The sequence below is a fragment of the Phoenix dactylifera genome, unplaced genomic scaffold (genome assembly GCF_009389715.1).
Source record: "Phoenix dactylifera cultivar Barhee BC4 unplaced genomic scaffold, palm_55x_up_171113_PBpolish2nd_filt_p 000534F, whole genome shotgun sequence".
Classification (NCBI taxonomy): Eukaryota; Viridiplantae; Streptophyta; class Magnoliopsida; order Arecales; family Arecaceae; genus Phoenix; species Phoenix dactylifera.
Window position 1 is genome coordinate 215,734 of NW_024067943.1, and position 19,689 is coordinate 235,422.

Genomic DNA, 19,689 nt, shown 5'->3' on the forward strand with positions numbered 1-19,689 from the left:
CAAAGAGAGATTGGTTTATAATTACTGCAATTTCAATCCAACGAAGTTACCAAGATGTGCAGAATTTACCAGGAGCAGTGTAAACAAAGCAAGGAAGCAAATGATGCTCATGAGAGCCATGGAGATAATGAAGATGAATCTGATGATGATGATGATGATGATGATGTTGTTGATGATGAATTGATCCAACAGATTGTAGAGAGGACAAGGCAAGGGTCACCTGTAGTGTTAGATGCTCAAAGAATGCTCTTTTCATTGGATGAGTAAATAAGGAGGAAGGTTTGTTTTTGCTTCAGCTTGAGAAAGGTTGCTCGTTTCCATGAGCAAACCATTAAGCATCTTGAATCAACTAGGCTCATGATTACAATCTGAAAATAATACTTGGAATTGCCAGATTAAGAGACTAACCACATCACCTGCCCTGAAATCGCAACTGGTTACGTACTGCACGCAATTATTATTGAATAAGAATCTTATGCCGTGAGCTAAAGAATAAAAGCTCTCATGACAAACAACATTGTAGTATAGAAAACTGAAACAGAACGTAAATCCTTGCTAGCACTCTAGATCCACATTGTATTTTGCTGAACCAATGGTCCTCAGACCGTGCAGAGCATCAGCCATAGAATAATCCAAGCCTGAATCTGAGGACCTAGTCTGTAGAACCATTCAACAACTGCCCATTTATAAAAGCTGAATCATATATTGCAATAAGAAATCCTGATTCGGATTTTTGGTGGTTCACCTGCAGATAGGACAATAATTTGTAAAGCCTTGTAAAATTTATATAAGGGGGAAAGGCCATATCAACCTGTACAGAGAAAGACAGTCATTCTCAAAAGCAAAACCCATTGCATCTTTCCCATTAATTTGAAACAATTTATCAAAAATTACTTTTCTACTGATTAAGAACAAAAAAGTCCAATCCCATACCTCCTCGTGTCCAAAATTTTGAAACAAAGATCAAGGAAAAGATAACAAAGAGATGTAACACAGGATATATTGTCCCCCAAGTTTAGGCTCAATGCTTAGTTTGTGTCATCCTAGCTGTTCTATTCTCACTTGGGTGTGGTAGGTGAGCTTGGTGCTTTAATCAGGCTTGCTTGGTGGCATGGCCATCAAACTCATGATTGCTGCCCAAATCCGGGTTGCTGTTATCATAACCACCACCTGTGCTACTGCACCATTATGTCTCACATATATGCCTTTATCTCGCTAAAGCAGCATGTAAAGCCATGCTATGATAGGAATTGTTCCTAAAAAAATAGTCATGGTGACTCAGTTGATATCCAGTTTATTTCTATTTGCATCGTATGCTGCAAATGGGTCACAATAGATACAAGTTTGTAAGGACAATTGGACAAACCTAGAGCTTTACAGTCAAATAAGATTTATTTGGTTTGGATGATCTGGCCAAGTCAAGTCCAACTTTAGGAGATCTAAATCCAACAACATTACATGTTTGGGACTGACATCTACGCATGATATCTTAGAAGGTTTGGGTTCGGATTGGATCCGGATCTACTTGGGACTATCTCACCCTAACTTATAGTCAAGCTGAACTAGCTTTGTATCTATAAAGTCAAACAGGAGATGACCACACACTTAACCGTTGGACATGCCAAATCAACTTTTATAAGATCTACACTCAAAATAGTTGAAGCATGGATCTCAATTAAGAACCATACTTGATCTGCTGGTCTGAACAATGATAGTGTTGAGCTTGACATTCAAATAACCCAGCCTGTGGGAGGCATAAGTGTATTGGAAATCATTGCTCCTGTTATTATGCTCATCATACCCGACATCTGGCGGTCTGTACTACTGGAGTGCTAAGCTCTCGGGGAACGAGTGGGCACCCTTTGCTTCCTGGATTACTGGCTGGTACTACTATTGGTTATGGCTGTTTGGTCTCTGTTTCTTTGTTTTATTGCTGTTTGTTGTTTGGGGTGTAGAAAACTCTTTGTGCTATATAGGATGTGTTGCACAGAAGCCAGCAATTAGAACCTGGATAGTTTTTGAATTGAATAATTTTCTTCCAAAGAGCTTGCAATTTTAGTTGCTGATATTGCTTGTTGATCCTGAAGACTACTGATTTTATTACCAAGTAGAGCTATTAGCCAGTCATTCTTAGGGGGAACTTGGTCTCCAATTGATCCAATGAGCATTAGCATAGAGTGGACAAACAAATACCTGTCAACAATGGGAATCAATATATCAAATTGCTAGTTTCTTTCAGGAAATACCATGACTTCCCCCTTTCAGGAAATGGTTGCGTAGGAGTGGTGTAACCATTTGCTGCTTAATTCAATCTCTTCAGTTATTTTAGATGATCCTTCAAATTGAACCAGATCAATGTGGACATTTCTTTATTCCCGGTTATCATTTTAGGGCTGTCCTACTTGTTTATCCCAATATTATCTCTAGTAGGACAGGGATTTTGTCTCTAGGGAAATAAGCACCACGAATCACCGCAAATAAGATCAGAAGTAACAGACAATACATCATGCATATAAATAAGGACTTCATATAGGCATTGTTTCTATGGACCAATCCACGAGTTACTAATATTTGGTTAATTCTAAAATTTGAAATGCCGGAGAGGGTTGGGGAAAAAACTCACCTGCTATTAAATGCCGGAGAGGAGGGAGGAGGAGAGGAGCTCGCCGTCGGACGTCGCTCGGCGCCGGAGTGGACAAGGATCGGCCGCTCGTCGTCGGAGAGGAGGGAGGAGGAGAGGAGCTCGCCGTCGGACGTCGCTCGACGCCGGAGTGGACAAGGATCGGCCGCTCGTCGTCGGAGAGGAGGGAGGAGGAGAGGAGCTTGCCGTCGGACGTCGCTTGGCGCCGGAGAAGACAAGGGTCGGCCGCTCGTCGTCGGAGAGGAGGGAGGAGGGGCTAGCCTTGATCGGGATGCAGAATGAGGAGGAGGGGAACGGCCGCTAGATTTTGATGTCAATTTTACTTCTGCCGATGCGTATAAGCGTCGTCTTAGGCCAAAGTCTACGACGACGCTAATTAGCGTCGTCTATGGCCGACGCTTTTTAAAAGCGTCGGCAGATTTGGGCGCAAGTCGGAAAATCGCCGACGCTTGAATAAAGCGTCGGCAAAAAAGAGTCGTTAAAACAAGGTTTTGTTGTAGTGTTAGTATAACTTTTGCCAAGGCTTTTTAGGCCGTTGACAATATCAGTAAATCAAGTAAACATGCAAGAGATGGTTTCACTAGAGTCCATTTTAAATAGTTCATATTTATGAACTAGCATGTTAATTTTAGTTTCTTTAACTTGATTTGTGCCCTCGTGGGTCACTTCAAGTCTATCCCATATCTCTTTTGCAGAATTGCAAGTAGAGATTCTATTGAATTCATTATGGTCTAAGGCACAATAAAGAACATTCATTGCTTTAGCATTTAGTTGTGCCTTCCTTCTATCATTATCATCCCAATCTTTCTCAAGCTTGGGTATAGCAATGTTATCAACATATATAGAAGGGATATGTGGTCCATTAATTATGATGTCCCAAACATCATAATCTTGAGCTTGGATAAATATCCTTATTCTAGCCTTCCAATAGGTATAATTAGCTCCATTAAACAATGGAGGTCTATTGGTGTATTGCCCTTCACTAAAGAAAGAACCAAAAGGAGTTGTCATCTTAATCTTTGACTCTATTTACGGATTGGAACACCAATCAATATGAGAGCACCTGCTCTGATACCACTTGTTGCCCAAGGAGACTACCCAAGAGGGGGGGTGAATTGGGTTTTAATTAATTGTTGACAAATTAAAACTTAATGAGTAATTATTTAAATCTATTGGAAGCAAGTTAAATAGATTACTAGATGTAGTGAATGGAGAGAGTGGAAGAGACAATTAATCAATACAAACACAAGAGACTTTATAGTGGTTCGGAGCCAACTCTTGCTCCTACGTCCACTCCCCAAGCCGCACTTGGGAGTTTACTATAATTCCTAGGATTACAGCCGGTTGTTTTACAAGTTCACAACCCAACTTGTTGTTTTCGCGAGATCACAACGAACTCGGTCGGTTTTCACAGGCTCACCGAGTAGAACCGCCCGATTGTTTTTCCGGGATCACAATCAAACCCTTACACCATTGGTTTTGACTTTGGCTCACCAACAAACCTTACCACTCTTGATTCAATCCCCTGATTGAATCAAGTAAGAAAAACAGTTTGGGAAAATCACAAGGAAAGCTTCTAAAAAGCAAATGTGAACAATATTAATAGAGAAGGGTTAGAAGCCCTCAAACAGATTTTGGAAGAGGAAGTAGGGGCTTCTCGATTTCTGAGTCTCCTCTTGAATGCACAAAAGATTGAATGACAGTAGTAGAGCCTTGATTGAGAAGGAAGTACTTGTTGGGTTGAGTTGAATGCACTTTTTCCTTCTTTTGCTTGTATTTTCACTCTAGAGGATCTTGGTAGTTGAAAAGCTTTAATGCACACAATGGAATAGCTCAATCCCTGTCTACTACTGTTTTCTCTGGCTATTTAAACTGTTCCCTATGGAAAATAGCCGTTAGATACTGATTTGTGGCCGTTCTGTACAGTCTGCACATCCTGACAATGTATCCGTTGGGGTCGGAGTCGACTCGCTCGATCTGGAGTCGACTCGGCTGTTGTTGGAGTCGACTCATGCTTCACTGGAGACGACTCGCCCACTGTTCAGAATTTGAATTAAAGTGCTGTCCCGTCCTGGAGTCGACTTGGACCAAACCTGGAGTCGACTCGCCAATATCTGGAGATGACTCGACACTTTTGGAGACATCTCGTTCTCAGGGTTCCAGAAATCCACTTCTCTGCTTTTCTCTCTCGAGTCGACTCGGGTTCTCTTGGAGTCGACTCGGCTCTCAGAGTCCGAAAAGCCGATCCTCTGTCTGTTGATCTGAACTGCCTCGGAGTCGACTGCACTTTGTTGGAGTCGACTCGGCTGACTTGAGAGTCGACTCTGGAACACTTGGAGTCGACTCGTTCACAGGGTCTCCGAAAATGGTTCTCTGTCTTTTGGACATGCTTTTCTCTGGAAGTCGACTCGGACATAACTAGGAGTCGAGTCGCCAAACATCGGAGTCGACTTGTAACCTTCTGGAGTCGACTCGGTAACAGGGTCTAAAAACCATCGTTCTGTCTTTCTGTCTGTTACCTTTTGGAGTCGACTCGGAACCGTCGGGAGTCGCTTCGGCAAGCATCGGAGTCGACTCGAAATCTTCGGAGTCGACTCGGTGACAGGGTTTGAAATTCATCTTTCTGTCCTTCTGTCTGTTCTCAGTCAGAGTCGACTCGTAGTGTACCGGAGTCGACTCGAGCTTGTGCTAGAAGCTCTGAAACACTTAGAGTCGACTCGCAATCTTCCAGAGTCGACTCGAGCTTCAGACTTTGGTTCAATTGAGTTCAACACTTAGCCAAATTACTTTGAACCAAGGCTCGACGCACTTAAATATAAATTCACATATATTCGCCTGAAACACTAGATTGAATTCATTAGTACAACATGAAATATACTCAAATGCTTTGAGTTCATCAAAATCAAATAGGGGTATAATCAATCACTCCACATTTTGTGCCATTTTAATATCTAGATTCCCTTTCTACTTAAAATCTCTTTTGATATTTTGATGTAATATTTTGTGCCAGTTCTTATTATGTTCATTCTTTTGATACTATACATGAAATTTGGCGATTGCCTTCTTTTGTGGCACGCTGGTCCAGAATCAGTAGCTCACCAAATTTGTTAAAGGTATGAGATGGTCTATTATGGCATAAATAATAAAATAGTAAACTAGACCAGAATTTTCCATGTTCTTCTTGAAGTTCTTTTTTTTCCTGGTACTGATGTTCTTCTAGGAGTTTGATGAGAATTTCTTTCACAACCTCTTTTTACATTGTGGAGGCATATATGATTTTGGTTATTTTGGATAGAGAATCTGTTTCTACATATGTAGGCTGTGTTAAGATGATCTTTCTCATCAAGTTTCTTTAGATGAATTGGTCCTTTTTGTTTTCTTTCATTTGCCGTTTGAATTGAGTGAATTTCTGCGCTTCTCTGCCTGTGGTACCACTCTATGATTGTTTATTATTTGAGTCTGCATGAATATAACTTTTTGGAATTCTAGCTCCATGTATTGACCTTCATGTTGTTATGATTGACTGATTTCCATCTAATGCATACAGGAACAGCTGGAGATTTAATGTAGTTTCTTCTCCAAGAACAGGTGCAAATAATGTTGGCTCTAAATATCAGGATTACTTGAAATTATTTGATGTTCCTTTCACTCTGGAGGGTTCTAGTCGTTCTTTTTGTGGTTTCTAGTTTGAACATCAAGATTATGGGGGCCATCTGTTGTGTGGCTGCTCCAAGGAAGAAACCTTTGTTTTCCTGTTACAAGATGAGCGGCAGTCATTCTGCTCATAAGAATGCTGGATGCTCCTCTAGATGGAGCTTTCTACGTGGCAACCGAACTCATACAATGGATGTTTTCGACAACCATTCTGAGTTTTCTCATCACAACAGTGGGAATATTGACTCAGAATTTAAGCATCGCATAGAAACAGATCATGAAGGTCTTCTAGCTGGGAAGACACCGGTAGCAGCTTCTCAGGCACTCAGACAGCTGAAGTCTCCTGAATAATTGAGCATTGGTTGTAGCTCCAAAGTGGCGGCTGAAGGTAAAATATTTGGATTGTGTTATAGGCCGGCCAAGGTTGCTGGTGGCTGGGCAGGCCCTTGGCTGGCCTGCGGGGGTGGCTGGATGGCCTTGGCTGGGCGGCTGGCAGTATCCTGTGCGCGGCCGGCAGCAGGGCTGGTCGGCCGAAGGCTGGGCCGGGTGCTGGGGCGCGGCAGCAGGGCTGGCTGGGCGGCCTGGGCGCGGCAGGGGGCGCCGGCGGGGGGCTGGCTCACGGCAGCAGACGCCTGGCGCGCGCCGCGTGCGGCAGGCCGCCCGGCAGGGCGCCGGCGCGCGTGGGCGGCCGCGGCAGGCCGCGTTGGGCACGCGTGGGCGGCCGCGGCAGGCCGCGTTGGGCGTGCGTGGGCGGCCGCGGCAGGCCGCGTTGGGAGCGCATGCGGGGGCGGCCGGGCGCGGGCGCGTGCGGCCGTGGCCTGGGCGCGGGCGCGCGCGGTAGGCGCGCAGCGCGGCCGTGGACGGGGCGCGCGCGGCCGGGGCGCGGGCGCGCGCGGCCGGGTGTTGAGGACCCAAGCCCGCCGCACCATCGAATTCCTCAACCAATGGAATACCGGCCCAGAGGAGGACCACGAAAGGACATGCCAAGTGCAAAACCAAGGTATGAGTTTACTATTTTATTCGGAAAGCATTGGCCGAAGCATGTTCACACTTGGCCAAGCCTTGGCCAAGCTCCTTTATACTTGGCTAAGCCGGGGCCAAGCTCTTCTCCACTCGGCCAAGCTCACCCGCGTCCGTGCCCAACCAAGCCCGCGCCCGTGCCCACGCATGAGCGCACCCAAGGCACGCCCAAGCACACCTCAGGCCGCTGCTGGGCGCGCCCAGGCCATGGCTGGCCGAGCCCAGGCCGCAGCATCACCAAGGCCACGGCTGCGCACGCCCAGGCCACGGCCGCGGGCGCCCGCTGGCCGCGCGCGCCACAGGCCGCACGCGCGCCCGCTGGCCGCGCGCGCCCGTGACCGCCCGCGCGCCAGGCGAGGTTCGGCCCAGCGAACCTCGCCACAGACCGCGCGCCTTGCGCCCGCCCGGCGCCCGCCCGCGCGCGCCCGCCATGCGCTCGCCCGCGCGCGCCCCGCGCGCGCCCCGCGCGCACGTGGCCACCATACCGCGCGCGCCAGAGGGCCTGCGCGCGCCCATGCCGCGGCCTGCCGCGCCTGCCACGCGTGCCGCGCGCCCAGGCGCCCTGCCGCGCGGCCTGCCGTGCCCTGCACACGCCTGCCGCGCCCTGCCCCGCCTGCCGCGCGTGCCGCGCGCCCAGGCGTGCTGCCGCGCGCCCAGGCGCCCTGCCGCGCGGCCTGCCGCGCCCTGCACGCGCCTGCCACGCCCTGCCAAGCGCCCTGCGCACGCCAGCGCCCTGCCGTGCCGCCTGCCAAGCGCCCTGCGCACGCCAGCGCCCTGCCACGCGCCTGCGCGCGCCGCTTGCCGCACCTGCAGCGCCTGCCGCGCCCCCTGCGCGCGCCGCGCCTCGGCGCCCGTGCCGCGCCTCGGCGCCCGTGCCGCGCCCTGCCAGCGCGCCTGCCGCGCCCTGCCGCGCCCCCTGGCGCCTTGCCGCGCCCCCTGGCGTCCTGCCGCGCCCCTGCCGCACGCCACAGCCCTGCCAGACCGTGGCCATGCCCTGCCAAGGCCATGCCCTGGCCTGCCCAGTGCCAGGCCATGGCCAGCCAGCCCGGCCAAGGCCATGCCGCCCGCCTGGCCGCCTGCCAAGCCTGCCGGCCATGCGCCCAGCCTGCCAGACCCTGTGCACGCCCATTCCAGCCTGCAGCGCCCATGCTGGAGCCCCTGCCAGACCATGCGCCCCGCCAGTGCCAGGCCCCTGCCAGCGCCCAGCCAAGAGCCTGGCCGCCCATGCCCTGCCGCCTGCAGCCTGCCAGCGCCATGCCCTGCGCCCAGGCCGGCCAGGCCATCTGCCCAGCGCCTGCCAAGGCCATGCCCTGGCCTGCCCAGCGCCAGGCCATGGCCAGCCAGCCCCTGCCAGCCCTGCCAGGCCGTGGCCATGCCCTGCCAAGGCCAGACCATGGCCAGCCAGCCTGCAGCCATGCCCAGCCTTGTCCTGCCGCCTGCCAAGGGCCATGCCTGCCCTGCCAGCACCCTGCTCAGCCTGTCCAGCCTGCTGCAGCCATGTCCATGGCCCTACAGCCACACCCATGCCCTGGCCTGCCTGCCAAAGACCATGCCATCCTGCCAGCAGCCTGCAGCCAGCCATTCCACCTGCCAGCAGCCTGCAGCCCAGCCATTCCACCCTGCCAGCCCCTGCAGCAGCCATGCCATGCCAACAGCCTTGCCACAGCCAGCCATGCCCTGCAGCCATGCCATGGGGCCTGCCAGCCACTGCAGCAACCCAGCCACAGCCAGCCATGCTGCAGCCTTGTGCCACATGCCACCTAGGCCTTGGCTATGCCAAGGCCCTATGAGGCCATGTCTTGGCCACTCCTTTGGGCAGCCATATGGGGACTTGGATGCCTATAAATAAGCCTTGGAGAGGCACATTTGGGAGCTTAGATATTATGTCATATGAATTCTCTTGTATTTCGGCCTTAGGCTTGGGAGGGCTTTGCCCTATTGTATTCGGTCCTTGAGCTTGCTCTTGGACTTGGGCTAGGGGAGGCCAATCATAGTTTCCTCTAGATTTATGCTTGTAGCTTCATTTTTGGAATAGAAACCACCTCAAGCGTTCCTCTAAATATACTTGTGTTCTTGAGTTGTTTTCATTCAAGACAAGGGTCGGGCCAAGCTGCAGCCAGTAGACCCGCCCCTTGCCTTGATTTCCTTGAGTGTCAAGAGTCCGTACTCTACCCGGCGTTACCCCAATCGGCCTAAATCAGCAACTTATCAAGGAGCGCACGCGGAGCTCGCGGCAAGAGTGGTGTGGAAGCTTAGGGCCGAAAGCCTCCCTCCAACAATGGTGCTTTCATTGAGAGGTTTCATTAGGAAGATCTCTTCCTAAGAGGTAACGCCTACAACCCTAAGAAAATTTCAAATTTTATTTTGGGTTAATATGGTAAACATCATGGAGGAGAGTGAGGCTTGTTTGATGAGGGCAAATGAGACCCTAGCAAAAATTAGAATGAATTTAAGGGAGAGGGAAGAAAGAGAGTGGAAAAATGAGTACATGAGGAAAAGAGAAGAAAGAAGAAAAGATGAGAGAAGAAGGGCGAAAGAAGTGAAGAGAGATGAAGAAAAAAGAAGAGAAGAAAAGATAAGGAATGGGGAGTATAGGAGTACTCAAGGAGGAAGTAGCTATGCTAGCCACCATGGGGAGCATGGCTATGGGGAAAGTAGGTGGAGAGAGGGCCAATTGACGATAATAAGAAGGGAGTTAGAGAAGGCCCGGGAGTGTATGAAGCTTGGGGCAAGCCATGATCATATGAGACAACCCAAGAAGGAGCTTTCCCATGCTCAAAAGCTTGAGGCCCAATCCGAGGAAAACAAGATGAGACAAGTGGGAAGCAAAGATGAAGCCACCAAGACTAAAAATTTGGAGGTTGTGTTCATCCATTGGGGAGGAAGGATGCATGAGAAGACTATGCCTAAGTTCCCCGGCGGTATCCACACTTTATCCTTGAGGACAAGGATAATTTTTAAGGGAGGGGGAATGTTGAGGACCCAAGCCCGCCGCACAATCGAATTCCTCAACCAATGGAATACCGGCCCGGAGGAGGACCACGAAAGGACATGCCAAGTGCAAAACCAAGGTATGAGTTTACTATTTTATTCGGAAAGCATTGGCCGAAGCATGTTCACACTTGGCCAAGCCTTGGCCAAGCTCCTTTATACTTGGCTAAGCCTTGGCCAAGCTCTTCTCCACTCGGCCAAGCTCACCCGTGTCCGTGCCCAACCAAGCCCGCGCCCGTGCCCACGCATGAGCGCACCCAAGGCACGCCCAAGCACACCTCAGGCCACTGCTGGGCGCGCCCAGGCCATGGCTGGCCGAGCCCAGGCCGCAGCATCACCCAGGCCACGGCTGGGCACGCCCAGGCCACGGCCGCGGGCGACCGCTGGCCGCGCGCGCCACAGGCCGCGCGCGCGCCCGCGACCGCCCGCGCGCCAGGCGAGGTTCGGCCCAGCGAACCTCGCCACAGACCGCGCGCCTTGCGCCCGCCCGGCGCCCGCCCGCGCGCGCCCGCCATGCGCCCGCACGCGCGCGCCCCGCGCGCGCCCGGCGCGCGCACCCGCGCGCGCCGCCCGGCGCGCGCACCCGCGCGCGCCCGGCGCGCGCCCGCCTGCGCACGTGGCCACCATACCGCGCGCCCATACCGCGCGCGCCAGAGGGCCTGCGCGCGCCCATGCCGCTCCCTGCCGCGCCTGCCACGCGTGCCGCGCGCCCAGGCGCCCTGCCGCGCGGCCTGCCGTGCCCTGCACGCGCCCTGCCGCGCCTGCCGCGCGCCCAGGCGTCCTGCCGTGCGCCCAGGCGCCCTGCCGCGCCCTGCACGCGCCTGCCGCGCCCTGCCAAGCGCCCTGCCGTGCCGCCTGCCAAGCGCCCTGCGCACGCCAGCGCCCTGCCATGCGCCTGCGCACGCCGCCTGCCGCACCTGCAGCGCCTGCCGCGCCCCCTGCGCGCGCCGCGCCTCGGCGCCCGTGCCGCACCCTGCCGCGCCCCCTGGCGCCCTGCCGCGCCCCCTGGCGTCCTGCCGCGCCCCTGCCGCACGCCACAGCCCTGCCAGACCGTGGCCATGCCCTGCCAAGGCCATGCCCTGGCCTGCCCAGTGCCAGGCCATGGCCAGCCAGCCCGGCCAAGGCCATGCCGCCCGCCTGGCCGCCTGCCAAGCCTGCCAGGCCATGCGCCCAGCCTGCCAGACCCTGTGCACGCCCATTCCAGCCTGCAGCGCCCATGCTGGAGCCCCTGCCAGACCATGCGCCCAGCCAGTGCCAGGCCCCTGCCAGCGCCCAGCCAAGAGCCTGGCCGCCCATGCCCTGCTGCCTGCAGCCTGCCAGCGCCATGCCCTGCGCCCAGGCCGGCCAGGCCATCTGCCCAGCGCCTGCCAAGGCCATGCCCTGGCCTGCCCAGCGCCAGGCCATGGCCAGCCAGCCCCTGCTAGCCCTGCCAGGCCGTGGCCATGCCCTGCCAAGGCCAGGCCATGGCCAGCCAGCCTGCAGCCATGCCCAGCCTTGTCCTGCCGCCTGCCAAGGGCCATGCCTGCCCTGCCAGCACCCTGCTCAGCCTGTCCAGCCTGCTGCAGCCATGTCCATGGCCCTACAGCCACACCCATGCCCTGGCCTGCCTGCCAAAGACCATGCCATCCTGCCAGCAGCCTGCAGCCAGCCATTCCACCTGCCAGCAGCCTGCAGCCCAGCCATTCCACCCTGCCAGCCCCTGCAGCAGCCATGCCATGCCAACAGCCTTGCCACAGCCAGCCATGCCCTGCAGCCATGCCATGGGGCCTGCCAGCCACTGCAGCAACCCAGCCACAGCCAGCCATGCTGCAGCCTTGTGCCACATGCCACCTAGGCCTTGGCTATGCCAAGGCCCTATGAGGCCATGTCTTGGCCACTCCTTTGGGCAGCCATATGGGGACTTGGATGCCTATAAATAAGCCTTGGAGAGGCACATTTGGGAGCTTAGATATTATGTCATATGAATTCTCTTGTATTTCGGCCTTAGGCTTGGGAGGGCTTTGCCCTATTGTATTCGGTCCTTGAGCTTGCTCTTGGACTTGGGCTAGGGGAGGCCAATCATAGTTTCCTCTAGATTTATGCTTGTAGCTTCATTTTGGGAATAGAAACCACCTCAAGCGTTCCTCTAAATATACTTGTGTTCTTGAGTTGTTTTCATTCAAGACAAGGGTCGGGCCAAGCTGCAGCCAGTAGACCCGCCCCTTGCCTTGATTCTCTTGAGTGTCAAGAGTCCGTACTCTACCCGGCGTTACCCCAATCGGCCTAAATCAGCAACTTATCAAGGAGCGCACGCGGAGCTCGCGGCAAGAGTGGTGTGGAAGCTTAGGGCCGAAAGCCTCCCTCCAACACCGGGGCGCGGGCGCGGGCGCGCGCGGCCGTGTGTTGAGGACCCCCGCAAGCCACGCCGCATGAGGAGCAACAATCACACACCAACCGAGGGCCAAAGTAGCCATGCCAACCAAAGAGGGCCATCGGACCACAAGGAGGCCAACGGGGGGTCAAGCCAAGGCCAACTACTTTGCTTGGAAAGCCTTGGCCAAGCCCCTTCATGCGGCCGAGCACGCCCAACCTCGGCCGAGCCAAACATGTGCCGATGCATGCCCAAGCCTTGGCCAAGCATGCCCAACCTTGGCCGAACCCGCCGCGCGCACCGCCCCGCCGAAGCCAAGCCGCAGCCAAATCCTGCCGCGGCCAACCTCGCTTGCTATAGTGCGGCAAGGTTCTGGGGCAAGAACCTCGCCTGCTACAGTGCCCACGCACAGCCAGGCCGCCAGCAGCCAGCTACAGTGCGGCGAGGTTCGGCAGAACGAACCTCGCCTGCTACAGTGCCCGCGCCCACAGTGCCCGCGCGCCCCGGCCCGCGCACGCCCAGGCCCCTGCGCGCCCAGGCCCGCGCCCAGCCACGCGCGCGCCCCTGCCCGCCAGCGCGCCCAGCAGGCCGACCGCCCGCGCGCCCGACCGCGCGCCCGTGCCCGCCCGCGCGCCCGCCTGCGCCCGCCCGTGCGCCCGCCTGCGCCCGCCCGCGCGCCCGCGCCCAGCCGACCGCGCCCGCCCGTGCGCCAGCGCCCACGCGCGCGCCTGTGCGCGCCCGCCAGCCTGGCGCGTGCCCAATCCCAGTCCCTCCCGGACTGGGACACGCCTAACCGGGACGCGCCCGGTTACCGGGACGCGCGTCCCGTGCGCCCGGTCTGCGGAACCCATGCAGATCCCACCCTCCATCCTCTTCCATCCAATGGCCAAAAGGCAAGCCAAAGTTCAGCCGTGGGAGGGCCCTTCTTGGGTGATCTTTAGTCATCCATCTCATGCCAATCAACGGTGGAAAAGCCTTGGATCCATGTGAAGACAAATTGCCATGTTTTGTCTAGGGCTTAGGCTATAAAAAGAGATGTAAAGGTCCATTGAGAGGCATGAGGAGTTATTCTAGAGTCATGTGTTAGTATCCCTCATATGCCATAAAAATTTCAAAATAATTTTCAGATTGCGGCGGAAAAACATATGCGGGATCCGTTCATCGCATGAACGTATTTTAAAACCATTCGTTTGTAGATAGATTAGAATTAAATTATTTTAAACCATTTTAAAATCATTAAGAAGATCAGATCTTCACCTTGTGCGGATAGTTGGTCTCCACAAATCTGATTTACGTGGTATTTGATCAAGGCTCAGTGGAAGCCGCACACGCGTCCGGCCTCTACGGGTATCCACATGAGGTAATGATTCGATCGAAGCCTTTGGATCTTTCCGGGGTGCTAGCTCCCTTGCAGAGATGGCTTTAGATGGCTGATATCCTCTCCTTTGAATCAACCTTTGATTGCCTTGAGAGGATGAAGAAGAAGGAAGAATCTAGGAAGAAGAAAACAAGGCCTTTCACAACCTTTTCTTTTTCCTTGCACTAGAACCAAGAGGAGGAGGAAGAGGGCCACGCCAAGCTTCTTTTCTTTCCTTCTCTCTTGCGGCTGATAGGAGGAATGAGAGGGGGATGTTGCTGCCATGATGCACCAGAAGAAAGGATAAGAGGAGGGGCCGAACCCCTCCTCCTTTTAGCTTTACATGAGATAAGGATGAGCTCCTATTTTTAAGGAGCTCATCCTTATCATCTAAATACGGCAGCAAGGAGGGGCTTACGCCCCTCCTTTTTCTTCCACACTCTTCCCAAAGGGAGGGGCGTGGGCCCCTCCCTCTAGTCCATTTAAATCAGCCCCCACTTAATCAAATTAAGTGGGGAGGATTGGGTTCAATACTTGGGTTCAATTCTATTCCAAATAGAATTAGGTGCATGCATTTCCTTTTATTCCAAATCCTAATCCAATTAGGATTTAATTGAACCATGACTCTGTTGAACTCTTCAATTCTAATCCAATTAGGAGTCATGAAATTAATTAGATTAAATTTAAAATTAATTAGGACTTAAGAAAATCCTAATCTAATCAGGACTTGTTCAAATTTCAGCCCTAAGACAATTAGGACGTTAGAAATCCTATTCCAAGTAGGACTCTAATTTAATTTGAAATCCTAATCCAATTAGGACTTCATGAATTCCACTCTAAGTAGGACTCATGATCAAGTCCAATTAATTAAATCCAATTAATTAAATTACAATCTGATTGCAATTATTCCTTCTTCTAACCACTAACTCTTAGCGGGTTTTCATTTATCAATCTAATTGATTATTTGTGATTTCTAATCACATTCAACCATCGGATCGGTCAATACCTCTAATGTGTGTGACCCCATAGGTTCTATTCTGACTGGTAGTGAGATATATTATGATCTCTATCACAATATCATTGAAAACTCCTTTCAATGGGTTGAAACAATTCCAACTCAACTCATCAGGGTTTATCGACCATCAAGATGATCCCTGTGAGTCTCACCATCCACCAGTGACACCTAGCAGTATGTAGTGGCCACCCAGCAGAATAGAATGATGAACCTCTAGGTGCAGTTATCGTATGATACAGTCCTTCTATCGTGGATCCCTACAGACCGGAGGTCATGGATAACTCGTCAAACCCCGTCGTCTGTCATATGTCTAGATTTATTCGACTTGAGTTCGATAGTGGAAAACTCTTTCTCCACTGTATATTATTGCCCTGGCCAAGGTCTTAGAACTCTGTCTAATAAATCACATAGGATCACTCCTCTTCTATCAAGGTCGATAGATTCCATGTAAGTGCATATCCTACTCCTAAAGTGAACCTACTGCAGCCAATCTACACAACAAGGACCCATATGACTAGAGACCATGTATATGTGCAGTCAAACTACAATAACCTCACTGTGAGTAGCCGAAGCACCGCAGGTCAAAGAACTAGTCACACTACTACAACATCAAGTAAGTCACTGACGAGTGGATAGACATCCAAGTGACTTCTTATCTTGGTCACGCTCAGTACCCTTGTTCTCTAACAAGCACCTGCACTCTCACTTCAGTGTCCCTACACTGTGGACTCGAGTCTCGTCCATCCATAAGGAAAGCGATCTGTGCACTGATCGGATCGATCACCATCCTCGTGATGATCCATTGATCAGGAGCATTTAGAAATTAATCACCAATGATACATGGCTCAAATTCTCAACTCTTGAGAATATGTATCATCATCTTATTAATTTCTTGGACGATTCATAGACACATAAACAATATGAATGAAAAGATGCCCATTTATTATTCAATAATAATAAAGTCAAGTACAAATTTATGTCCCAGAATAAATAATGTGTCTGCCAGATTGGCTTTTAGGGCATACATCTAACAATCTCCCACTTGCACTAAAGCCAATCAGCCATATATCTAAGTCCCATCTTCTCAAGGTGGGCTTCAGTCTTCTGCTGACTTAGCTGTTTAGTGAGCGGGTCTGCCACGTTGTCCGCGGAGTTTACTCTTTGTACCTCGACATATTTCTTCTCGAGATAGTCGCGTATGAGGTGGAAACGCCGCTCTATGTGCTTGGACTTCTGATGAGACCTTGGCTCCTTAGCGAAAGCTATAGCGCCATTATTATCGCAGTAGAGTATGATGGCATCTGATGGCATTACATCTAGCTCTGCAATGAATTTCTTGAACCAGAAGGCTTCCTTTGCAGCTTCAGAGGCGACGATATACTCAGCTTCCATGGTAGAATCAGCAATGATCGGTTGTTTGGAACTCTTCCAATTTACCGTACCACCATTGCACAAGAACACATATCCAGATGTAGACTTTCTATCATCAATATCAGTCATAAAATCTGAATCTGTGTATCCTTCTACCTTTAACTCTGATGATCCCCCAAAGATTAAGAACAAATCGTTAGTTCTTCTTAAGTACTTAATAATGTTCTTCACAGCTGTCCAGTGCTCTTCGCCTGGATTCGACTGATATCTGCTAGTGACACTCACAGCAAGGGCTATATCAGGTCGTGTACACAGCATGGCATACATGAGGCTTCCTATTGCAGAAGCATAAGGGATCCTGCTCATGCGTTGAATCTCTTCAGATGTGTTGGGGCACATCTTTTTGGAGAGATGAATCCCATGCCTAAGAGGTAATAGACCCCTTTTGGAGTTTTCCATACTGAACCTCTTCAGTACTTCCTCTATGTACATCTTCTGTGATAGGCCAAGCAACCTCTTAGATCTATCTCTATAGACCTTAATCCCCAAAATGTAGGATGCTTCCCCAAGGTCTTTCATGGAGAACTCTTTTGACAACCAGACCTTGACCGAGGTTAGCATGGGAACATCATTCCCAATCAAGAGGATGTCATCCATGTACAGTACGAGGAACACGACAGCACTCCCACTAACCTTCTTATAAACACACGGTTCCTCTTCGTTCTTGACGAAATCAAACGATTTGATTGTATCATTGAAACGAGTATTCCAGCTCCGAGATGCTTGCTTTAGTCCATAGATGGACCTTTGCAACTTGCAGACCTTGTGATCTCCATCACTGGAAGTGAAACTCAAAGGCTGCTCCATATAGATATCTTCATCAAGATATCCATTTAGGAAAGCAGTTTTCACATCCATCTGCCATATTTCATAATCATGAAACGCTGCGATGGCAAGCAATGTTCGAATGGATTTTAGCATGGCTACAGGTGAAAAAGTTTTCTGATAGTCAATGCCTTCGCGCTGACTATACCTTTTCGCCACTAGCCTAGCCTTATAGGTCTCTACCTTTCCATCCGAACCTATCTTCCTTTTATAGATCCATTTGCATCCAATAGGTACTATACCTTCTGGTGGATCTACTAAGGTCCAGATTTGGTTGGAATACATGGAGTCTATCTCTGACTTATGGCTTCCAGCCATTTCTCGGAATCGATATCTGATATCGCCTCGTTGTAGATATTGGGATCCTATACATGTTCCCTATCTCCCATGAGGAACATTTCCTCGGTATCCTCTACTAGTGTACCTAAGTATCTATCGGGAGAATGGGAGACCCTACTAGATCTACGAGGTGGAGGAGGTACAACGTGTGCTGGCTCTATATGAATAGGTTCTATAGGATCCATAACTCGTTGCTTTTCAGAGACTCTCTCTTCAAGCTCAATTTTCCTCCCACTGCCTCTATCAAGGATAAACTGTTTTTCCAGGAAGACGGCATGTCGGCTCACAAACACATTATGATCCTCTGAGATGTAAAAATTGTATCCTAATGACTCTTTAGGATATCCAATGAAACGAGCACTTATGGTCCTAGGCTCTAACTTGTCTGCCTGTAGTCGCTTGACGTGGGCCGGACATCACCAAGAGATGACCAAGACTCGGCTTCTTACCATGCCATATCTCATACGATGTGGTAGGAACGGATTTAGAGGGAACTCTATTCAATAAATAAATCGCGGATAATAAGGCATCTCTCCAAAGAAACATAGATAGATCAGTAAAGCTCATCATGGATCGGACCATATCCAATAGAGTCTGATTCCTCCTCTCTGACACCCTGTTGAGTTGAGGTGTACCCGGAGGCATCCATTGTGAGACTATGCCATTCTTCTTGAGATAGTCCCGGAATTCCCCACTAAGGTATTCTCCTCCTCGATCTGATCGAAGAACCTTAAGAGTTTTTTCAGTCTGTTTTTCTACTTCATTTCTGAACTCTTTGAACTTTTCAAAAGACTCAGATTTGTATCTCATAAGATACACATACCCATATCGTGAATAGTCATCGGTAAAGGTAATGAAGTATGAATAACGACCCCTGGCTAGCACATCGAATGGGCCACATACATCAGTGTGTACCAGGGTAAGTATTTCAGTGGTCCTCTCCCCATGTCCTACAAAAGGTAATCTAGCCATTTTTTCTTGAAGACAGGACTCACAAACTGGATATGACTCGGAAGTCAATGGGCCAAGAAGCCCATCTTTCTCCATTTTGTTCATTCTGTCCTCTCCAATATGGCCAAGCCTGAGGTGCCACAAATACTTCTGGTTTATCTCATCTCTGGATCTTTTAGATCCTATGGCACTCACTACTTGCTCAGACACATCAATATGCAAGTGATAGAGACTGTCAATCATGAAACCACGTGCAACTAATTTATTTCTGAAATAAATAGAACAGCAGCCTTTGTCAAAAGTCAAAACATGACCATCCTGTGCTAAACACGAAACAGAAATCAAATTCCTGCTAACAGTAGGGACATAATAACAGTCTCTAAGCAATAAACTAAATCCAGACGGTCATCGCAGAGGGTAGGTGCCCACAGCTACAGCAACAACTCTTGCCCCGTTGCCAACCCGAAGGGTTACTGCACCTTCCGCCAGCCTCCTACTTTCCTTTAGACCCTGCATAGTAGTGCACAAATGAGCACTAGAACCAGAATCTATAACCCAACTAGAAGTAGAAGAAACCGTAAGGTTAGTTTCAATCACGAGCAAGTCTAGCATACCTTCAGAAGGTGTGTCCATTTTGTTCTTCAGGCTCTCGAGGTATGAAGGGCAGTTCCTTTTCCAGTGGCCGTCGACGTTGCAGTGGAAACATTTTCCTTTGTCATCAGCCTTTTTCTTATGAACTTCCTTCTTAGGCTTTTTGTCTTTCTTGTGCTTCTTTGTAGGCTTCTTTTTCTTCCAAGTAGACTTTCTCTTGGAACCAGAAGTCAGCTCAGCAGCTAGAACAGAGCCCCTTGAACCTTTCAAGGCCCCTTCAGCAGTTATCAACATATTCAACAATTCGGTCTTAGTGCATTCAATTTTATTCATATAGTAGTTTACTATAAACTGACCAAATGAATCAGGAAGGGATTGCAGGATTAGATCTATCTGCAGTTCCTTATGCATGGACATACCGAGCTTCTCAAGCTCCTCGAGGTCCTTGATCATAGTCAAACAGTGATCGTGGACAGACTGCCCCTCGCGCATCTTTGCCTTGAAGAGCCTCTTGGACACTTCAA

General features: G+C 50.9%; 1 protein-coding gene across 1 annotated transcript; it reads right to left on the bottom strand.

Moving 5' to 3' along the window:
- Positions 1–555: 555 nt before the first annotated feature.
- Positions 556–12,111, bottom strand: LOC120106353 (fibroin heavy chain-like). Its single transcript, XM_039119353.1, has 4 exons — positions 11,202–12,111; positions 8,298–9,022; positions 746–811; positions 556–657 (listed from the first exon to the last, which is right to left on the bottom strand). The coding sequence occupies exons 1-4, from the start codon at positions 12,109–12,111 to the stop codon at positions 556–558; spliced, it is 1,803 nt and encodes a 600-aa protein (XP_038975281.1).
- Positions 12,112–19,689: the final 7,578 nt, after the last annotated feature.